Below are 21,698 nucleotides of genomic sequence, written 5' to 3' on the forward strand. Positions count from 1 at the left end.
TTTTCTAGCAATCGGTGTGTACTGAACGATTTGTAATCCAGCAGTTGCTCAGGTTATTTTCAATGGAAAATGTGATGAGTGAGGCTGTTTTGCTTAGCAATGTGTATTGGTCTAGTAATCTCCTCAAATCTTGCGGGGCTCGACCGTTGAGCCTAGGTGCCACCTACCCAGCGTAATAAGATTTCTGTCTCCAGGCTACACGTGTTGATCACATTCTGTATAGACCTCGTGAAGGCTGAGCACCATCTTCTCACAATTCGCTGGCACCACCCCCACTCGCGCTCCCACTTTCGTCATCGTCTTCCCTATCCTGGGCTCCCTGTTTGTTCGCCGAACTGGTCTTGCGCTAACTGGGACTTGATTTCCCGATCTGCAACTCCAGGCAGGTATGGTTTTATGCTCCGCCGAACTGGTTCTACCTTTCTGCATTGTATCTACACCGGGAGCACATATTCCATTTTGGGGATCTAGCATTTGTCTTCGATGCACTCGATGCACACCACTACTTTTTCACATTCCGCATCTTTTTGCAGGGGAAAATGTCCCACGCTGGCAGTTGTAATTTCGATTCAGATAATCAGGACAGTAGATCTGAATCAGCCGCATCGAAGGAAGCTGGTTCCCACAGTGCCTCGCACAGCCGTAGTATAGGGACGAACACCCCACCCGCTCCAACATCTAGATGCTCTGTTAAGCATGTTGTGTCAGTTATACAGACCTTTGGTGAATTCAAGCAATGGCTTGTGCGTCAGATAGGGTTTGATGGGATGCTGCAGCTGCCTCCTATTCAGAAACTTAACCTGAAGTTCAGCAGCTGGATTATGAGCAAGGTTTGCACTACCAGGCGTGCCATAGTACTGACAGAAGCGAAAGTGTTGAAGTTCTATGCAGCAGATGTCCACAAGATTTTCGGCATCCCGTGCGGGCATCGGGATGTGACAGCCGCGACGCCAACATCACTGATGATGCAATCGAGTTCATCAAGTCAACTTTGGGCATGCACCGAGCGGGTGTTCACAGTCTTCGTGCTGCACAGGATTTTCTTATGCGAGATATCACTGACGAGTCCAGCAAGCTTGAGAAAGATTGTTTCCAGATTGCGTTTGTCATTTTTGTAATGGGCCATGTTTTAGCGCCGACAACGAAGCATGATTACGCGACCATTGATTTCTGGGGTGCACTCGCAGACACTGGAAGCATTGCGCAGTTCAACTGGTGTGAATATGTGCTCCAAGTGTTACTCGATTCTGTTCGCAAACTCAAGAAAGATGTTAACATGCAAAACCAGAACACCCATTTAACTGGATGTCACCTCTTCTTCCAGGTGCGAGGTCAAGAGGTTTCACATGTTCCTTTACATGTCTCTGTTTTGTTTACCAGGTCCATTAATCCCCTTCCCTGCAACCTTCTGTCCACAGGTCTTCCTCCTTGACAACCTTGATCTGGGCATTTTTAACCAAAAGCACAATGTACTTCCTCGGGTATCAGTCTTCGACCAAGTAATGCTGCGGAGAATGACAAACATGGCAACCGACATCGGCAAAGGGCCCTTGTCTTTCTCCAGCAGTCTGGTATGCCAACACATTCAGAATCGTATTTGTTAGCTGCAGATTTTTTTTACCACAGTAGTGTAATACTTTCCTGTATTTTGCGGCAGCTACGAGATGCATCGAGTGTCTGCTACACCCGGTCATATGCAACAGATGATAGGAATGACGAATTTCATGCCGTCGAAGAGAATGCAGAAGCTCACCTATCAGCGCCACCTAATGTTCCCTTAGCCACACCTCTCGCGCGATCTAATACCATTCACCCAACTAATCTACCACAGCATCCAACGGAATCACCCGTTGGACAGATTGGTCCAATGGACTTCTCAAATTACCTTAGAAGACAGTACCCGAAGCTGGTATTTTGGTTTCTGTTTTGTTTTCCCTGCTCCTCCATCGCACACATCATTTTTTGTTCTGCTAATTTTTTCCCCTTTTGTTGTGTACAGGTTGCTGATGCTGTGACCAACTTGCTGAAAGAACAGAATGCCAAGCTAATTCGCCGCTTTGCTCATGCGAAGCATGAAATGCAGGTTGACATGTTCAAATTCGCGGACAAACTCTTATATGAGCTCAGCACCCGTTGCACATGCTGCAAAACTCGTGGTTTCACGGACTGTCCTTTACAATCAGAGAAGCATCCAGGTGGTATGTAGCCTTTCGCCATGCAATTAAATTGCATTTTTTCAGTCCTCTCCCGAAATACAGTTAACCCACTACTCCTCTTTTTTCCCGGTAGACCTCCCCCGCCCGCCTGCTCCTTGTCAAATTGTTGGTCATAGGCTGGACCTGTCCGATGATGAAGGTTTGTTACTTTCCCATCCAACATTATATGCACATGCCATTATCTTCATCCTTTATTTTGCCTCTACCAGTGGACAGCACAGTTCAGAGCGCTGGGTCGGCACGAAAGAGGAACACCACCCACACCCCTTTGTCTGGATGCATCAAGAAGTCCAGGACCGACTTCTCCCCGGCGTCATCGATTTTCCAACATATTGCTCAATGGGCCAGCAATCTGGTACAGCAAATAAGCGAGGTGTACTCTGACCTGCCAGCATCAACAAACATAACTATATTTGGCCAGACTTGCCCCGAGCTGCCGAAATGCCGGTATGTGCATCACCGGGGTATTATGACCGATCCATGGTCACGTGGCGCTGTGCCGCTTCCACCGCAAGCAAACACTGGCGAGCAAATTCTCCAGTTCTTTTCTGATGCACCCACAGACGACCTTATAAGGTATTTTCCTTTCGACATGCCCACCATTCATCATCCTAATTTCCGAATCCTTGATCAAAAGGTTTAACCTTTTGCAGGTATTACATTATTCACCACCAGCCACGTATTGTCAGAGTTACCGGCTATTCCCTGCGCCAGCAACTTGCCGGCGACGCCCCTCTTCAACATGAAGTCTCATCTGTTATCACACGTCGCTATGCCCAAATGGATGCCATGGCAAATAAGGAGATACCTTGCATGAGCTGGAAGCATGATTTTGAAGCTGAGTTTGCTGTGAGTTCTGCTCCATATGTTTGAGTTGTCTTTTTTCGTACACGCGACTTCAATGTTCTGTCACATGAACACCTATCTAACACCTCGGAATTTATGAAAAATGTCTGCATCGTAGACGCTTGTGCTTTCTGACGCGGACTACCTGCACACCGTCTCCATTCAAAAACAGTTTGTCGGCGAGCACATACCCTACGATGTCACACAGTGTCAGATGGTAATCACCTGCTACTCTTTTTCTATTTCATTTTTTGCTGAAACCACATGCATCCCTTGAACCACTAACAATGTCCATGCCACAAACAGTTCTTCGCCACTGTCCCGCTCGAAGATGGTTGGGTTATTATCATGTGGGATATGCTAAAGTGTCTCATTCATGTTCTCGATCCGCTGAGCGGGAAGAACGGGCCAAGCCCCGAAAGGAAGGCCCATCTCAAGTTCATTGCATCCAAGATGCACACTGCATTGTTCTCATGTCTGAATGAGTTCTATGTTGGATGGCCAACAAAGCAGGAAGGATGGGTTCCCACATTCCCGTTCGTAACCGACACTGTCTTTAGCAGGTTTATAATTCTTCCCAACCATATTTTTCTCGTGCATACACCTTTTGACCTCCCGCAACTACGACGGTCAGAGCGGCGCTGAAACATAATTCCCCCTCTCAATCTGTTTTTTTGTAGGGATCAGAGCGGCGCTGCCTGTATCCACATCTCCCGCAACTACGACGGTCAGAGGCTGAAACTACCACTCACCAAAGTAAGTGCACACCTTCTCGCGGCAGTCTAGCTCGGCCAATTCTTTTTTATGCATTTCCGGACTTCGAATAACTCTATCTACCATGCAGTTCTATATGTCCAAGACCAAGCGGGATACTCTGCACGAGCTGCTTAAAATTCAGGGCAACCCTTCTCGTCTTGCTAACGATGCAATCTGGTCTGTCCTCGCTCCTGCGGATGAGGTCAACTTCGCAGACTCATCATTCTCGCGAGAATGATTTCGTCAGTCTAAACTTTATCGAATTAGGCTAGACGACTCCTACTATTAGCTACCGAATTGCATGTCGTTTTTCTTCTCCCGCCTGTGTACTGCAACTTATTTCGCTACGGAACAACAACTATATATGTAACGCAACATATCCGCAGTCCAAATCATCTATGGAAGCTCCTGTCCCATTTGTCATTTCTCAGTTTCTGTCAATCCCCATTATGTCAAGATGTCATTGCCTTTTTTTTAGCACCGATGATGCGATCGAGTTCACCAACACAATGCCATATTTTTCCCGTATCGCAAAACATGCCTGCCACATTAAACTCGCACGAAAAACTACTCCACACATATCAATCCCTTCGCCTATGTGTACACACCAGATCATCTGCACTTCTCTCCAGACCGAGTGCTCGGAAATCCTACAATCTCCCAGCATGCTTTCTGACTAGCAGTACAAACCTCTGCCAAAGTACTCCACACATGTAAATTGGATGCACAGAGTACCACTTACATTACACATAAGGTTGTTAGTTCTACATAACCCATGCACTTCGACGACAAGCTCCCACCGCAGTGCAAGTGAGACGAGCATACAACCACTTACAGTACATATATGTTTTGTCACTACATTTACTAGTAGGTTCATGCTAGATACGTCCACCAGGACTTGTGATGCCCAACTGACAAGCCAATATGATCCACTAATCCCTACAGGTTGTAACTGTAGGCCTAAAGGACCACAAATAGGTAGACATCCGCGCACGAAAAAAGTGCCACAGGTCCTTCAGTTCCTTTTAGTAATGCAACCCCCCAACAAAAACATGTGCCTCTTGCCAGCACCAAGGAGTTGCACTTTCCAGCCTAATTCTCGAAGATGTAGTCTGGTAGATCACCGATGTTATCGTCCATCTTGATCACCAGGTATGCTAGCTCCATTTGAAGATACCTCAGGCGGTTCTGCAATTGTTTGTGCACACAGTTTTCAGCCCTGGCACAAAAAATGCATGTCCTGTATCACCACAAATGTGTAATAACCGTACATACCGGAGTTAGAACTGACCGAAGCATCAGGCCTGTGAACTCTCTAATATAGTGCACGATGTATATGCCACTTTCGTCCCTGTGAAAGTAACACAGTTAGATGCGGTTCACACCATGGTTTTTTCTCCTCTGAAACTAATGAGGTAGGGTTTTCCCCTTTTTTACCTTTCGCAGCTCATGTGCATCCCAACATTGTATTCGAAGTTCCAAATTCCGGTAGGAACATTCCAGTCATAGATTAGCTCATTGATGCATTTGCGTAGATTGCGCAGCACTTTCTTTGCCACAGCTTCATGCTTGCATTGCATCTCATGCATTGTTTCGGATGTCTCAGTTGGATCCATGACCAGCAGGTGTTTTTCTTCGAAGTCAACAACATACAGGGAGAAGCACTCTCTGTGGTTCACCGGCAGCATCAGCTGTAGTCCACACAAGCAAAATTAGTTCAGGCTTTACAGTTTACCAGAGCATAAAGCCCAGGCAGTAGGTTTACCTTTTTCACCCACTGCAGCTTGTACCCAAGTGCCTCGAATGTCAGCATCCGTTTCATGAATTCCAGGTCAATGTCATCAAAATCTTTCATCAACTCCTCCTGACAAAAGGCACATCGATTTTTCCAATTAATTGCTATTTGACGCCGACAATTCTAGGTCATGCCACAGTAAGTATACCATTTATGACTTACCACAACTTGTAGGGGCAAAATATCTCTCCAACGCTCTAAGCTCTTCCCATAAATCTTGTTTTCCTGCTCCCTCAACATCTTCCAAATTGCTGTCCACCCAGTAATAGAGAGTTCACCGGATAAGGCAAATTCTGCTTTGAAGCCCCGCCCTGTTAGCACCGACAACCATGGCCGAAGATGCCTAAACCAACGCCTGTTTTAACAGAATAGTTGAATATTAGTTTTTTCTGAACCAGCATGCAGTACATATTATAGGCCATGTAGTTATGCAATATCATCCCACCTGTCAAGCTCTCTTTGGCTGAAAGACATCATGTGGTCGTAAAAACCCAAGACATCCCTCGCTGAAGGTACATGATGAGATTTACCACACGCGCTTGGGTGCTTCGTGCCTAGATCCGAATGTTGCCGAATATACCCATTCGGAAGAAATCCTAGCACTGGCTCGATTCTCGGCCCCTATCCTGCAAATGAACTTTCGGCTGCCTCGTGCCCTGCAGCAACAAATGGTGTGTGTGTTTTATGTTATATCAATTCCTTGGAAAACATGTCACCTGCATAGCTACCCCCGCTACCATTTTGTTACTTACTAGATAAACCAGCTCCACCAACAAGTGTATGCGCCGATCCATCAGGGGCTGGTCCAGTACCTGTTGACACCATGACTGCCGCTCCATCCAATGCCGTCCCGGCAGCCTGCTCGGTGTGCAATTCAGGACCTGCTGACATACAGGATCACCAGCACATGTTACAACATATTTTTTGTTTTGCTCCCAACATGTACATTGTATGAACTGTGTTTGTTCATTCACTAGAAGAGATTGCAATATTTGCACCTGACGCTACCGCTGATGCCTCTCCATAAGTATTTCCAACAACCACAATGGCTCCATCCAGATCGGCACCTGGAAGATCTGCTTGCGCAGCTTCTTTTGCACCAAAACAAAGGTAAAAATCAGAATATTTGATAGAACCTTTTCTGTGATTTTTTGTCTTCACGACCCACTTTCTGCTCAAAACATTTTTTTACTAATTTTACCTGTTGCCTCTGCTCCTGACGATACCGCTGATGCCTCTCCATCAGTACTCCCAACAACCATAATGGTTCCATCCAGATTGGCAATCGGAAGGTCTGCTTGCGCAGCTTTTTTGCATCAAAACAAAGGTAAAAATCAGAATATTGATAGAACCTTTTTTGTGATGCTGTACTTCACGACCCAATTCGTGCTCGAAATTTTTTTAAACTAATTTTACCTGTTGCATCTGCTGTTCCTTCTACAACACCTTCTTCAATCCACAGGGCTGGCCCCTCCAGACGGTGATATTCGCCCGGTGCTACAAATCGTAAGTAAAACTCAGAGCATGGCCAACCAAACCACAGTTCATGTTAGCTGCTAATTTATTCAATTTTACCGTTTCCAGCTGAAGACGTTGGCGCTTTTGATAATGCAATTGTCCCATGCCCTGGCAGGCAGAATGTCAGATGCATAAATTACATGCTCAAGGTGTATTCAGGGGTGTACTACCTCCCACAAATATGGTAAACATAGCTCCACTGCTTCAACTGCTTTTGGTTTTCTATATAGATGCTATCAATCCTTCTTTCCCAGAATTCACAAGTAACTCCGCATGTGACGGTGAAGCATAGCCAAAACTATTTCAAAATTCTCTAACTAGTGCACATTGCGGAATACAATGTTAATGGATTTTCTCTGACATTTTGATATATTTTGTAATATTTATTCTTATCATTATTTCAACTAGTCTAACGGATGTCAGTAGAGTGTAACATTGGCTCAACTAGCTAGTACAATCATACTTCCACCCGTGAACATACCCGTCTGTTCTTCACTAGGTAGCTCCGGCTCCAAAGATGCTCCGCTATGTGCTGCACCTGTAATTTTTACATTACAGGTTATATCATTTATGTCAACTCCATGCTTTTAGTGTACCACTTGACTAGCACATGTTTCTGTACATACCGTGCGTCTCCATGTTCGAGACTGCTTCCGAAATGACTCCCCCGCTAGGCTGTCCAATATTGCTTTCTGTTTCTGCAAATTACAAATTATCCACCCGTGTTAGCACTCATTTTTATGGAGAAAGACAAGTTTTCTTGTTTATCTTCCTACCATTAGCTGCATCGATTCTGGAGGTTCCTCCTTCCACAACTCCATTATCTTCATCCGGCAACACTACTGCGAGCGGCTCCGCAAACCGGACCCTTTTACCTCCTAATGGGTTTCGCCGTGACACACACCTTTTTATCAGAAACCTCTGGGTACGGCTGGTCGCTGCATCAGCATTTCCCCCATCTTCTCCCTCATAGCTCGGGCTCACCATCTCAGTCCCTGCATTTTTTGACACACATCAGAAATATGCACTAACATGTGCTACCCCATGGTTTATATGTTTCAGATCGCAGGTCACATACCTTCAATCAGAGCTACCCAACGCCTCTCAGGGTTATTCGTCGCCACATTATTTTCCTGGTCATTCAACAGTCCAGCAATTCCAGCACCACCTTGACCAACCGCCGCCTGCAAGCTCTCATCAGTGGATCCATACGGATGCCTGGCCGCTGCATCAATGGCCTCTACCCCAAGCGCTGACAAACACAGGCACATATATGTTAAGGCAAGAAAGTAAATTTGTTCTGTCCATGGTACGACAAGTATTTGATTATTACCATTATCGTCGTACATGACCTGCAGGCACATCGCAAACTCTGCATCTGCCATTTCCACCTCTCCCCCTCCTACTGATTGCCCTGTGCTATCTATGTCAGGTGCATCATCATTCAGCGCTGCTGCTTCGTCAGCAAGGTCCATTGGATATTCACAACTCATGTCAGCTGCATCATCATCCAGCAGTTCTGCATCATCTGCCAGGTCCATTGGATCTTCGACACTAACTTCTTCTAGGACATGTGGCTCCTCGTCGGCATCGACTGCCATCGTTTCCCCGCGGTCCACCATTGGTGTGTCCACAACGACTTCAGCATCAATTGTCAGCTCTCTCCCTTCAACAAGTCCTGTTGTTTGCACAAGTACACCAACACCTTCGATCGAATCGCCCCCATCCACAGGATACACTGAATTGCAAATTGTGCAATCGCCAGTCAGTTTCGGGGAAAAAACAAATAGCACGCATGGAATGCACCTTAACGAAAATGTCCGGAAACATGGTACCTGGGTAGTTTCCACCGCCAACCGTCCCACTTGTCATGTGAGGTACCATCACTCCATTCAGTTGTTCTACAAAAGCAAACCATGCACTTTTTTATCAATTTTTGAATGGTTGAAAAAATTTCACACGGCGAAATGGAGTTATGTTCTAACCATGCAATGCTCTTGCTATGTTGTAGTCACGGTCCACCATGTTCTCTTCACTGTCGCTGCTTGAGTACCCATCGTCGGTCTCCAACATTGTTTGCTTGCCCTTCCCTTTGTCACCCCCGGTGTCCCGATGATTTGGACCTTGTGTACCCTCCTCTCTGGAGGGTTGTTCACTCTTTGGTGTGCAAACTCCATTTCGCGGGCCTACCACAGTGAGTTATGCACTCAGCAAGTCGGGAAAACATAGTTCATACGAATCCATTACATGTGAGCTATCCTAGTCATTACCTTGCACCGGGGCGGTGTCTGAAACGCCCCGTTCCCTGATCTGCAAGCTCTGCCCCTGTCTCCTCGTTGCACCACCGGGCCCTAAAAAACATTTTTATTCAAGTTAGTCATCACGGTACATCCATCAGCATTCTTCTTCAAATTTTTGCAAGTCGTAATCATATACATATCTCACCTTGCATTGCCGGAGCACTAGTTGGCGCTGCCATTTCAGATGGCACAAGTCCTGTCAGTAATCTGTTTACCATGCCTCCCCTTTCACTCTGTATGGTTGCCATGATGCTTTCCATGATTGCTGTTTGCTCCGCAAGCCCACTGTCAGCACCTAGGGCACTCGCTTCCGATGCATATCGAATGACCGCGTCCCTCACCCTGCTAATGATCTCGTCCTCGACTAGCCCGTCCATCCTACTAAACACCTGCTAAAATGTGAATGCATTAGTACTGCAAGTAAATACCCTGAAAACTCAAGAATGACCACATTCGATATCCGTAAAATGCTTCAATATGTATTCTTATATGCCACATACCTCATCAGTGGAAACAACACCCCTACTATTTGATATCATGGGGTGCCATATTTGTTCCTGCCTCTCGAAGTAGTCAATTGGCCTTGTCTGCGTGCATAAAAGCATAGCACATTTTTACAAAACAAAGGCTCGGGCGTATATACTGTACACAAAGATGGGGCTGTTTGGGAACTAACCTCGATCTTGAAATTATCCTCCTCATCCAGACTGATGAGCTCTTTAAGCTTATCTGCTGTGTATGCTGCAACTCTCGGAAGGAATGCTGATTCCACACTTAGTTCTCCAAAGTCGAGCCAGTCAACATAGAACAGCTGACATCAGAAGTAGATTCCAATCAGTATCAATTTGGACTGCAAGAACATCAAAAAAATGTACACGTACAATTTTATTTCAAAAAGGACGCTTAGTTACCTCCAAGAAAAGGTTGCATCCCACTAGTGTCAGCACCTTCAGGCCGTCATGTATATCTGAATGCACCTTCAGGGCAGCTGCCCTTATTAGGTCCAGCACGTACGCCGCCCAGTTGTACTCACCAATCCTGTCGGGATCTAGGACGCAAGCTAGTACTTCCTCAGGTATATGGAATCCAGAATGGCGTGGGCACAAGAAAGATGCACACACGAGCAACGTGTAAGCAACTTTAACTGCATCCCTTGCCTTTTTCGTCAGCGAACCTAGATTACAAATCTGGAACACTCTCTTCAAGTCGTCAGCAGTAATGCCGGCAGATCTGTTCACCCTCATGCCCAGGAGTTCTTGTACACGGCCGACGACACACCGTTTGTTTTTTAGTTGCCCAACCTTTATTTTTTTACCACCACATTTTATCCCCAGGATGCGACCGACTTCTTTTTCTGTCAGATCCCTCACAGAGCCGTCGCGAAAACGAAGGCTCATGCTATCCGTGTCTACTTTCATGAGCAACCGCGCATACGTCTTACGATCTACATTTCCAGAGTACCTGTGCGCGAGAAGACTTCCAAGCCCAGTGGATTGGACCACCGGATAGAACATCTCGCCGATGCCCAGCAGAGGTGCGGTCGCGAACCCGCTCCTGAAGCTCATCTCTGCTGTTGGATCCGCCGCACCTCCTGCAGCTTCTCGTTGCTCGGTCGCCTGCGACGATGACGCCGGTCCGCGCGTCGGCTGCGCCACCTCGCGCTCTTCGTCGGCATTGGGTACATTCGCCTGCGACGAAGTCGCAGCAGCCTGCTGGTGCGCCGACGGGGCCGGTGCTCCACTCGATTCCGCCGTCGCCGAATCGACGCCTCCTCCGCCCGATGCTTCCGCCCGCTCTGGAGTAGGCTCCCGACCTACGCGCTTCGCCTTGGTCCTCTTCGCCTCTTCGGCCAAGCAACGGGCCAAAGCTCTGTACTTGCGCTTCGATCTTGCACGCTTCGGCGTCGACGGCGGCGAATCCATCACATGCACAGCTCTGCAAAGAAAAGGTAGTTTTTCATCTTTAGATTAGATCCCTTCAGTGCATGTGCTCAAATCAACCACCGATGCTAATCATATAGATGTACCCTGCAGATCCTCGCCTTTATTTCACTTTCCAGCCACTCGAATCTAGCTTTTCCCCTCCTTGTTCTTCAGTTCTTTTTGGCTACCTAGGGAAGCCCCAGTGGAGTGAACGAGGCTAAGTGAAAGATTGGGGAGAGGGGGTAGCCCGAGGAGTCAATATAGCCTGTCCGAAAGTGGACACATGGCGTCTGAAGCAAGGTTTACACTGTTTCACAATTTTTTTAACTACATTATCCTATCATTTACCGTCTCAGCCGGACACCGCTTGGCGGGATTTTTCGCGCCCACCTCTCCCGAAACTTGCACGAGGATTTTCCGAAGCATTACTTCGAGCGTGTCTACTCCAAAATGACGATGCGTGCTAATACGTAGCGAGATCATGCTCCCCACAGATCAATGTTCTGAATTAAAAAAACGACCGGGACTACGTGCACCAGCCTTTCCGACAAGAGACAAAACCAAACATCCGGCAGCACTATTTTTGGCCACAGCGTTGCCCATGTTTGGGATCCACACCAACGCGGTCCACAGCGAAAAAGTGCCCTTACGGGCTTCCTGGGCGTACTTTTATATCCCCGAAGTGGCACTTGGGCCAAAAGAAGGACCACGGAAAGCACAACTACAAGACAAGAACCAGGGATATCCGCTGCCAAAACCAGTGCCCTTCCACCAATAAACTACTGCTTCTGCAGTTCCTAATTGGGCGCTCGCCATGCCATGGCTTAATCTAATTTTTTTAAGTTGCTGTACCGGCAACAACCGCTGGTTTGCTCACGCGCGCACCAATTAAACTAGTGACGCCAGCTGCTAAACTTGAACGAAGCAACAGGTACACATTTTAGGTCACACCACCATGCCAACGTCACTGTTGACAGACACGCTAACCACACTAGTACTGCACGTACCTACGCTAACTACCAAGTAGCTTACTCCATCAAACCTAAACAAACGCATGAACAGGTGGTACATTAAGTCGACGTGGCACTAACAGCTCGTACTGCCCAACTCACTGCTAATCTATTGAAGCTTTACACGCTTCGCAGCCGGGGCCGACTCAGCTTCGTCTCCTTCCTCCATTCTCCCCGCTGTATCCCACACGCCCGACTCATCCCCGTCGTCTTGATCCGCCGCCACATCTGAAGGATGCTCCATATTGTCTGGATCGTGCTCACCAAATCCTTCCTCCGTGTCTTCAACCTTCACAACCGGGCCGACCAGAAGTTCCTGCAAAAAAATGAAGGAACATCATTTTCGGAGATGAAGCAGTATCTGCGCACTGTCCTAAACATCTGCTAATATCATCTAACCCACCGTCAGCTCTGTCGTTTGCTCACACCGTGGCGCAGATGCTTCTGCCGACAGGCTAGGTGCTGCATCGCCCTACAAGTGCCAGAACGAGTTCGTCAGTTAAAAAATCCAACAGATGTGCTTCTTCAGGAAGGTTTGGCATCAGGTATCACCTCAAGTTTTGCTAACGAAGCCGCTCCAGGTGAAGCGCAATGGACGGACTGAGTGCTCCCCACTTTGGTCGACAGCTCGAAGTCCTGCAGCAAGGCAGCAATACAAAAAATGGTGAGGACTGTTAGTGCGAACCAGATCTCCAACTGATTTTTGGGTAATGGATTTTGACGAAGCTAATGGAAGCTCACCACCTTGACCACAGGACGATCTGTCCGAACTGAGGATGCCGCGGGAGCCATTGCCTCTGGCTTCTTTTCTCAGATCCAGGTGTGTTGAACTGAAAACAGGCTACAAGATGTGCACACCGAAACCCTCTCCTCCCCTTAAGTAGACAGTGGGCCGCCTCTCACCTGGATGGTTCCTCCTCCTCAATTTCAAAACTGCCTGGGCGCATGCATTCAAATTTCAAAATGCATCGTTGACAAGTGTCCCTTTGCACACCACAATGCCACTGAAACATTGCCACCTCTCCCCAGCTGTCCCTCCTTGTGCCACAGCTGCAAGGTGAGGCCAAATACTTTTCAGCAACCAGAAATGAACACACTGGCGATTGCACTGTGCAAACACATTTTTTTTTGGGTCCAACAAATTTAAAATAATCTGATTACAAATACAATCCCATGCCACTACGAAGGCATACTGTTACAGCAGATTCTTTTTCCGGACAGAACAACTACAATAAGCAAGTCCACAAACCCATTGTTAACCCTACTTCATCTGGTTTGTTCGTACATGCTTTTTCCCCCCGCGGATGGTCCAATCCGTTGCATTTCAGCGTCTCGATGTCTAGCCATATTAGGTCATGCCATCATGCAGACAGAGGGGTGCACCACACACCCCCTGATTTATCTGCTTTTGTGATTGATCCATCGCATCCGCTTCAGTCATCGCAGCCGCTTCACTAGGATGTCTTCAAGTATGGAACAGCCACACTGACCCTCTGCACATTTTTGTTCTAAGGCAAGTCCAGGCCCCTTGGCTTCGTGCATGTGTCACGTCTGTGCCCTTCGATCCCGCACACCGTACATCTTGGTTTCTTCCTTGGCTTCTTCGGCATATCTCCCCGGTCAGGGCAGGTCGTACTCTTGTGTCCCGGCTTCCGGCAAATACTACAGAATCTACTTCTACGAGTGGTCGCTTCGTATGGTGCCTTCTCTCTGCTTGTTGTTGGCCTCCCTGCTTGCCTCTTATTCCGAGGTGGTTTTAGAGCTAGTAGCGCACTTCCACTCACAGCTCCATTCAAGCTGTTGTCGCCAGACATGGCACCATTCATGTCTGGTGGACTATGCGCCTGCTGAGCTTCCTGATCTTCCAGCCCTAGCCCATCACGGACTTCACTCATAGGCTCCAGCGTTGCAATTCCCTCATCAAGAATCGCCACACAACGCTCGTAGGAATCTGCACTTGCATCTCCGAGCCTGACGAGCTGCATGGCTTTCAGGTAGATGGTCTGATGCCTGTAAGTGAATGTCTTTTTCGACATCTGGTCTCGCTGGTAGTGTGCCAGGTAATCAGGCAGTATGTCCCTTGCATCCTTTGTCCACCGCTTCATCACATGTTTATCTGGTATCTCTTTCACGGCCAAGTGGTCCATCAACTTCGGTTCATGCCCGGAAAAAAAAGCAATAAGAATGGGTCAGTACACACAAAGCATATATCCGAATTCATAATTCTTGCAAATCAGTAGCTTTTCATCTCAACATACCCGAAGCACATGGCAGCACAGCATCCCCATGTGAGAGTAATGCCCACACTCACATTCATATTCCGTTCCTCCATCTAGTATCTTCACTTCGAACCTAACTCTGCTCCACTTCTCCCTTTTCTCCGACTGATTGTGTACCAAGGTGTACACCTCGTCCTGCTTCACCTCATGTACATCGAAGTACCCAGCTTCATATAGTATGTTGCCAAATTGCTCAAACATTGATGTTGTGTAAACCTTCGCGGCATGCCTCTCGAAAGCCTTGTTGAACCGCAGAACAGGATGCCCCTGCAAAACCAGCATGGAAGGAAGTTAACACGTAGACATTCAGCAACTTGAAAATTCTCGAAAACCAGTTTTTTTTCACAGCCTTACAATCCTGGTTCTTTTTTCTTGGTAGCTTTCCGCCTCATCACGATCGAAAAGCAGCCGCATGTAGTGCCTCACGAACATGTGCATTGGACACCCGGGGGGGACGTACTGCTTTAGCATGTGGTTTGCGCTCTCACTTCTTTGTGTGCTAGACATCTTCGCACAGAAGACGCCTTTGAAGTAAGGCTTGGCCCATTTATGCCTAATCTCATATAGCTGTGTCATGTAGGCATGATTTCTCAGGTTGTATCTCTCAAGCAGACTATGCCACCCAGCCTCAAACTCGTCCTCCGTAATCATGTGGTTCACTACTTTATGAAATTCGGCTCTGAACTCATTCCGCCTACTATACAGTGGACCGAGGCATTCCTTTGCTTTCTTCGGCACATGCCATTTGCACCACCTATGCACGGTATCTGGCAGCACATTTCTTATGGCCACCTCCATAGCCCGGCTCTGGTCTGCAAGCAGTCCACTACAGTGTTACTAGCAGTCCGCGGGGGGTAGCAAAAAAATATGGATTACTTCACAGTAAAGGTGTTATGTTTAGACTCCGTACCTGTCAGTATAGTTCTTGGAGGTACGCCGCCCATCATCCGAACAAACTCTGTGAATACCCACTCGAAACTCTCCACAGTTTCATCCCTAAGCAGCACTCCGCCCAAAATGATACTCTGAAAGTGGTTGTTCACACCAACAAACAGACCAAACGGCATATCATACAGATTTGTCCGATATGTGGTGTCGAATGTTATTGCATCACCAAAATATTTGTATTTCATCCTACTGCTCCCTGTTGCCCACATCAATATCCTAATGCACCCTTCTTTATCCGAGTGAACTCTGAAAGTGAACTCTGGATCTTTAGCACCTAGGTCTGCAAAGACTTGCACCGTCTTACTAACATCATCGTCGGCTTGGCTACGGCTAATCTTACCACAAAGGTTCCTCAGTGACCTTTTCGTGAATGGTACTTTGTCCATTGTTCCAAAGAAACTGCCTATAATACTGTACACTTTCCCGATGTTTATATTATTTTCCCTAAGTTGCTTCACCAGGGTCTTCGTGTAACTGTCAATGTGCTTATGTGATGGCCAGTGAACTTTCTCACCACAAGTCAAAGATAACGAGTGATTGTGTGTTACCCTATGCTCCGTGATGAACCACCCGTTATCTTCTGTTCGCAGCAACCGAATCATCGCTGGGCACTCGCAACGGATGGACCTTGTATTCGCTGATCCTGCTTTACCCTGCAACACACAGCGATTTTTCACCATCCTTAGAAACTACAGGTAAAATCGGTACAATGTGTAACAAGAAAAATTAGCTGGCTCCAAGATCTCACCGCACATCCACACACAATCTCTTGCATGCATTTTGATCTCTCAACATTCAGCCGGCTCTTGCCGTACCTTATTCCAAAGCCATGCTCCCACGAGTACAAGTTGTAGAAGTCGTATGCCTCATTCAGGTCGTCAAAACTCATGCCGAGTGCGGGCTGAATCACATCCTCGGACGGATCTTCAGCAAACCTCTTAACCGTCTGCTCCAAAGCACCCATTCTACCCGGGCATGGAGGCCTCTGTAGGGGAACCTTACCCACCCTTAGCCTACACAGGCACAGTAAATCAAGTCAATGTATGTGGCCAATCCCACATGATGTTCCGATACCAACCTAAAAATAGGTACGCACCTTTTTGTCCAGCCATGAGATTTTGGATCTTGCTTCACCGTCGACTCTTCTGAACTTGCGGACGACTGTTTCTCATTCACCACGGGGGCATCCTCTTCTGCCCTCGGGCGGACGAGAGCCCTCAATAATCCCAGCGCGGACTCTGCTCCACCGACTACTTCCTCCAGCGCCTGCTGCTGCTGCGGATTGGCTCCCGGCACGGGCTCTCCGCAGGACTCCATTCGGTTATCGTTCTCCCCAGCGACCTCGAACACAGCCGAACTGCGCATTTTGTCAATGCCCGGAAGAAGAAATAATCAAATCAACTTATCCCCAGATCCAGGGAATAAAATTGGTTAATCTGAAGGACAAAAAGGGGTACCTATCAACCGGCTGCAGCAAGAAATCCATCGCTCCCCCTTCCGATCTGCTACGAGCTCCGTCCCCAGCGGCGCGCCCCTCTCCGCTGATCTGAGGTCTCGCGCCCGCCTCTGTTCTCTGTTCTCGATAACTTGCTCTCTGAAGCTACGAATAACCCCTTGGGCGACGAGCTTACGGCCCGCTGACGGGCCGCCAGATTCTGTTCTACAGGTCTAGATTTACTGGGTATTCGGTTCCACAGGCCCAGAAAGTACCCCGTCCACCAGCCGGTTGTCCGTCACCAACAAGGCCCACCGTACCTGCCCCGCCCATACGATTCCGGCCCACCGTACCTGACACCACCGTCAGGCCGCGCTCACATCCACATAGAGAAGTAACGTCCAGGATATCGGGCGCTGCTGAGCTCGAGTGCCAAATCGCCTCGTCCTATATATATGATATTTATTAGATATGTGTGAAATTGTAGTCAAATCTTGTTATTTCAGCGACATTATACATATATTTCAAACGTATTAGAATTTATTTAGTTATATTTCATTCAAATTACAGTGAATCCTAATTTATATAAAAAATATTACGAGATTTTGTTAAATTTTTATTTGGATACCAAATATATGACATATGAAGATGATACACACTAAATATGGAGAAGGGCACTAACATGAATCGCGAGAAAATGGAGGGTGGATAGCTATCCGGTAGGAAAAAGTGCCGTTAGAAATGACTTTCCGCCATCTCCATCGGGCCACCCAAATGGACTAGGGCGCACTGACAGGGGCACAATCAACGGCGCACCGCAAACATACAACACGGACAGCCACACGAACATTGTCCACATCTGCGTGCCCCATCCCCTTGTCCTCACCAGGACCTCCCGACAGTGGCACAAGCCTAAACCTTCTCCCTCCATTCCCATACGAAGCTAGCCAGCCCAACCGTCCATGTCCTAGCGAGCGGTGAAGGACACGCGCGCCACCACCTCCAAACACTGACCCACGTCACCTCGGGCCTGCTCAAGCCGAAGAAAGAGCTCACGTCGGTGCAGCGAGCTCTTGAGAACAAGAAGCGTGTCAGACAGAGAGACAAGGCCAATGTTGGGTACCCAAAGCTGAAGCCGCCACCGCCCGGGTGGTCGAAGCCAAATATGTCGCTACCCTTCAGGCCCATGCAAACATTGATGCTGCCCACGCTGTTTGCATACTCAAACCGAAGGCGATCACCGACATGACGACATCATTGGAGTCTCCTAGTTGGTCGCGGCAGCGAGCTCGGCCTTGCCTGCGAGTGGCCGGCCACCTATTTGACCCCGGTCACCAGCTCTCTCATCTGCATCGTAGCCTTGCAGGTTCATCTCATACTCGCATTGTCCTAGCTCAGTGGTTCCCGCGACACGTTGTTGGAGTTCTCGTCCATGCCGAGCGTCCATGTGCCTCCTTATCTTGACCTCAACCGTACTCCTTTGGCCAGAGACTCACTTGCAGTGCCTAGCAAGGCTCCATGGGTTATCTCCTCTGGTAACATCCCCGAGTCCCCCAACAGTTCGTCGAAGTGGTTAGGGTTAAATTGGCATGTAATGTGTAATTATGCATAGTCCTGCTATCATGATGGTGATTGTCATGAAGGACATTAATGAGAGAGGGTCTATGGATGATCAAGAAGAGGCTCAACAAGATAGATTCTCTATTGATGGAGCAACGAGCTGACCTGACAAGCCATAACACAAAGAATAGAATATATGGACATAGAGGATAATTTGATTTGTGATTCTTGGATGGAAGCTTAACAAGATCCCAAAAAAAAAATTGAGGGCAACAAGATCTAATTTACCCTGAGCAACATGGAGGACCATATTGGAAGAGAGTCACATAATATTTTTATGAGCGTAGCAAATTCAAGCCCTACAATTTCGAAATGATCGGAATGATAGCTCCCTTCAAAAGAGGTGGTCATTTATCCAAGAGGAGTGCAACAAGTTGTGAACTGGCTCATGAGTTGCATCGGCGTGCAAGAATTTGTACATACTCTTATATTCTAAATATGTAAATATACCTTGCATATGTGACTCTATCTCGATTTTCATCTACATGTAGAGGTGCTCCAAGATTTGGATTACTTCAAGGAGCACTATGAGAAAAAACCTTGTTCACATTGAGTCATTGTTGGAGGGCCAAAGATTGTCCCAAGTGACTAACTCTCTATGATTCTTTCAAAAAATGTAATTATCTCTCAAAGAAAAGTTTCAGTTATTCACCGGTCATCGATCTTGAAGAACATGGCCCAAGCACCATGTGGTTCGGCCAAAAGAGGCCATAAATAATATAGGCATGATCCAAAGTGTGATGCTTCAACACTTACATTGCATGATACATCAAAGGGTTTGATCGTTGAGAAAGAGGTGTCAAATGCCAAGAGGCATGAGAGAAAATGCTGGGAGAAAGAGGAAGAAATTCTAAACTTTCTTGCGGTACAATATCCTAATGGTAAATTAGAGGACACGGTTTTTAGTCTGAATGCATCGTCAACTTGGCAAACAATTTCTTATGGTCTGGAGCTCCTGAAGAAAGGACTGATATGGAGAGTGGGCAATGGCCAAAGCATCCGTATTTGGAGGGACTCATGGATTCCGAGACCCTTTTCGTTCAAATTGGTATCACCAAAGGGGAGATGCAGACTTCGATTTGTCTCAGAGTTACTAGACCAACATGGTACGTGGAAAACTGATTTATTGAACCAGTAATTTGTTCGAGGGGATGTAGCTGAGATCATGAAAATTATACCATCAGCTCGACTGAATTCTGATCATCTTTCATGGGCGCCAGAGAAGCATGACCTCTTTACTATACGAGGTGCATATGGCCTAGCGATCGATGAGTTGTGGCATTCATCTACTACATCGTCTAGCTCTGCCCCAGACGGAAGAAGGAAGATATGGGATCTTGTTTGGAAATCTATTGCTCCACCGAAGATGCAGCATTTTTCCTGGTGCCTGGCCACGAACTCTCTACCGACCTGGCAAAGCAAATGCAAGCGTGCGCTGGAGATATTCGGTTGTTGCCCTTTTTGTGGTATGGAGACTGAAGATAACTTCCACCCTTTTATCAGATGCAATATTGCTAAGCAGCTATGGCTTGATATGTCTGAGGTATGGAACATTCCAGAGTTAAACACCATTGTGAATACTGGTTCAGGCTAGCTCCTAAACCTGCTATGCAGACTATCGGAGGAGAGCAGAGGAATGATGATCATGACACTATGGCGTATCTGCGATGTACGCAATGAGATAGTCCATGGGAAAACGGCACCTACAGCCGATGCATCTAGACGTTTTCTTGTTAGCTATTGGGAAATTCTGGTGCAAATCAAACACCACCGGATAAAGACATTGCCAAGGGTAAATTCATTCTAGCCAGAGATGAAGTTAGAATCCATGTGATTGACTGTACATAGGAATACTCCTACCCAGAAATGGACAGCGCCCCCTATCGGATGGTGTAAACTGAATATAGATGGCTCGTTCTCGGATGGAAATGCAGGAGCTGGTTCATAGGTCGTGATCATGATGGAGCTATTATTTTCTCCTCATGCCGCCAGCTGGTAAACTGTAGGTGATACCTTCGATCCGGATTACGGATTGTAGTATGATAAGATTTTTCCCTAGAAGCTTGGGAAGCACTGCTAAAATGGTATAAAGGAAACGTCTACAAGATTTGCTAGTGTATTTTATCTTCAGACCTATATAGTTTACTTTTTAGGGGGTTCTGTTTAATGATAAAAATATGCCAGGGTTAAGGTTTCTCATGCAGCTATGCATACATACATATAATTGAAGAACATATGTGTAACAAATATAATAGAGATAAGAGATTTGTGAGTAGCACATCCGTAAATACTATTGGCCCTAAAGCCAGAGGTGACAAGAGCTATTTGGTCCAACCACTGTCCTCATAGCCGCAAGTAACAATAGTTATTGAGTAAATGAGTACAAACCAAAGCCTTAAGCTAGATGATTGTGCCATAATCCCGAATGAATCACTAAGCATGAACCGTTACTTTCCCCTTTCTGTCACTGAGATTTCGCGGTAGCACACCGCTCTCCACTCATTCCACCTCTTCCCTTGATCGAATCGAATGATATGGGTACCTACAGATCACCGAGACGAGGCAAAGAGACAAAGATATAAGATTGAAAAACTCATATTCAATCTTTTCGCATATAATAAGATTAGATGCACATAAACGCTGCGAGGATTCACCCCAAACCATAGCCCGTGAGGACTACTCACACATAATATCAAGATCAAATACAAAGATAGAAATCATTGTGCAAAATACTTAGATTGAAATCACAATATTCTTACAATGGTCGCCAATTCTCAAGAAGATCTCTACTACAATGGTGATGGCTATGGCTATGGACGAGATGGGAGATGGGATTGATGAACTATGGTGGTGGATCTCCTTTGGTGTGGTGCAGATGAATCTGGTGGATGGCAGCTCTGTTTGGCGACGGATGGCTATCTGTTTAGCGTCGATCCCTTCACGAAACTTATAGGGTTTGACCCCAGGAATGCAGCGGCACACGGTACAGGCAGGGCTTGTCCGTACCGATGCCCGTTAAAGCCCCTGGAACCACCTCTTCGAGCGTAGTCAAC

General features: G+C 47.0%; 1 protein-coding gene across 1 annotated transcript; it reads right to left on the minus strand.

Moving 5' to 3' along the window:
- Positions 1 to 12,472: 12,472 nt before the first annotated feature.
- LOC124672070 (protein FAR1-RELATED SEQUENCE 5-like) lies at positions 12,473 to 18,213 on the minus strand. Its single transcript, XM_047208361.1, has 12 exons — positions 18,040 to 18,213; positions 17,346 to 17,472; positions 17,056 to 17,245; positions 16,687 to 16,947; positions 16,339 to 16,603; positions 15,553 to 16,243; positions 14,997 to 15,454; positions 14,622 to 14,909; positions 14,148 to 14,513; positions 12,916 to 12,999; positions 12,767 to 12,835; positions 12,473 to 12,679 (listed from the first exon to the last, which is right to left on the minus strand). The coding sequence occupies exons 1-12, from the start codon at positions 18,211 to 18,213 to the stop codon at positions 12,473 to 12,475; spliced, it is 3,180 nt and encodes a 1,059-aa protein (XP_047064317.1).
- Between the last annotated feature and the right edge of the window lie 3,485 nt (positions 18,214 to 21,698).

Source organism: Lolium rigidum, chromosome 7, assembly GCF_022539505.1.
Source record: "Lolium rigidum isolate FL_2022 chromosome 7, APGP_CSIRO_Lrig_0.1, whole genome shotgun sequence".
NCBI lineage: Eukaryota > Viridiplantae > Streptophyta > Magnoliopsida > Poales > Poaceae > Lolium > Lolium rigidum.

Excerpts from the sequence above, each read along its gene's own strand:
- LOC124672070 (XM_047208361.1), bottom strand. The coding sequence starts at position 18,213 with ATGGGCCTGAAGGGTAGCGACATATTTGGCTTCGACCACCCGGGCGGT. Across the intron at positions 16,244-16,338 it reads AGATTGTGTGTGGATGTGCG|GGTAAAGCAGGATCAGCGAA; the intron begins GTGAGATCTTGG and ends TGTGTGTTGCAG. Across the intron at positions 15,455-15,552 it reads TCCAAGAACTATACTGACAG|ACCAGAGCCGGGCTATGGAG; the intron begins GTACGGAGTCTA and ends GACTGCTTGCAG.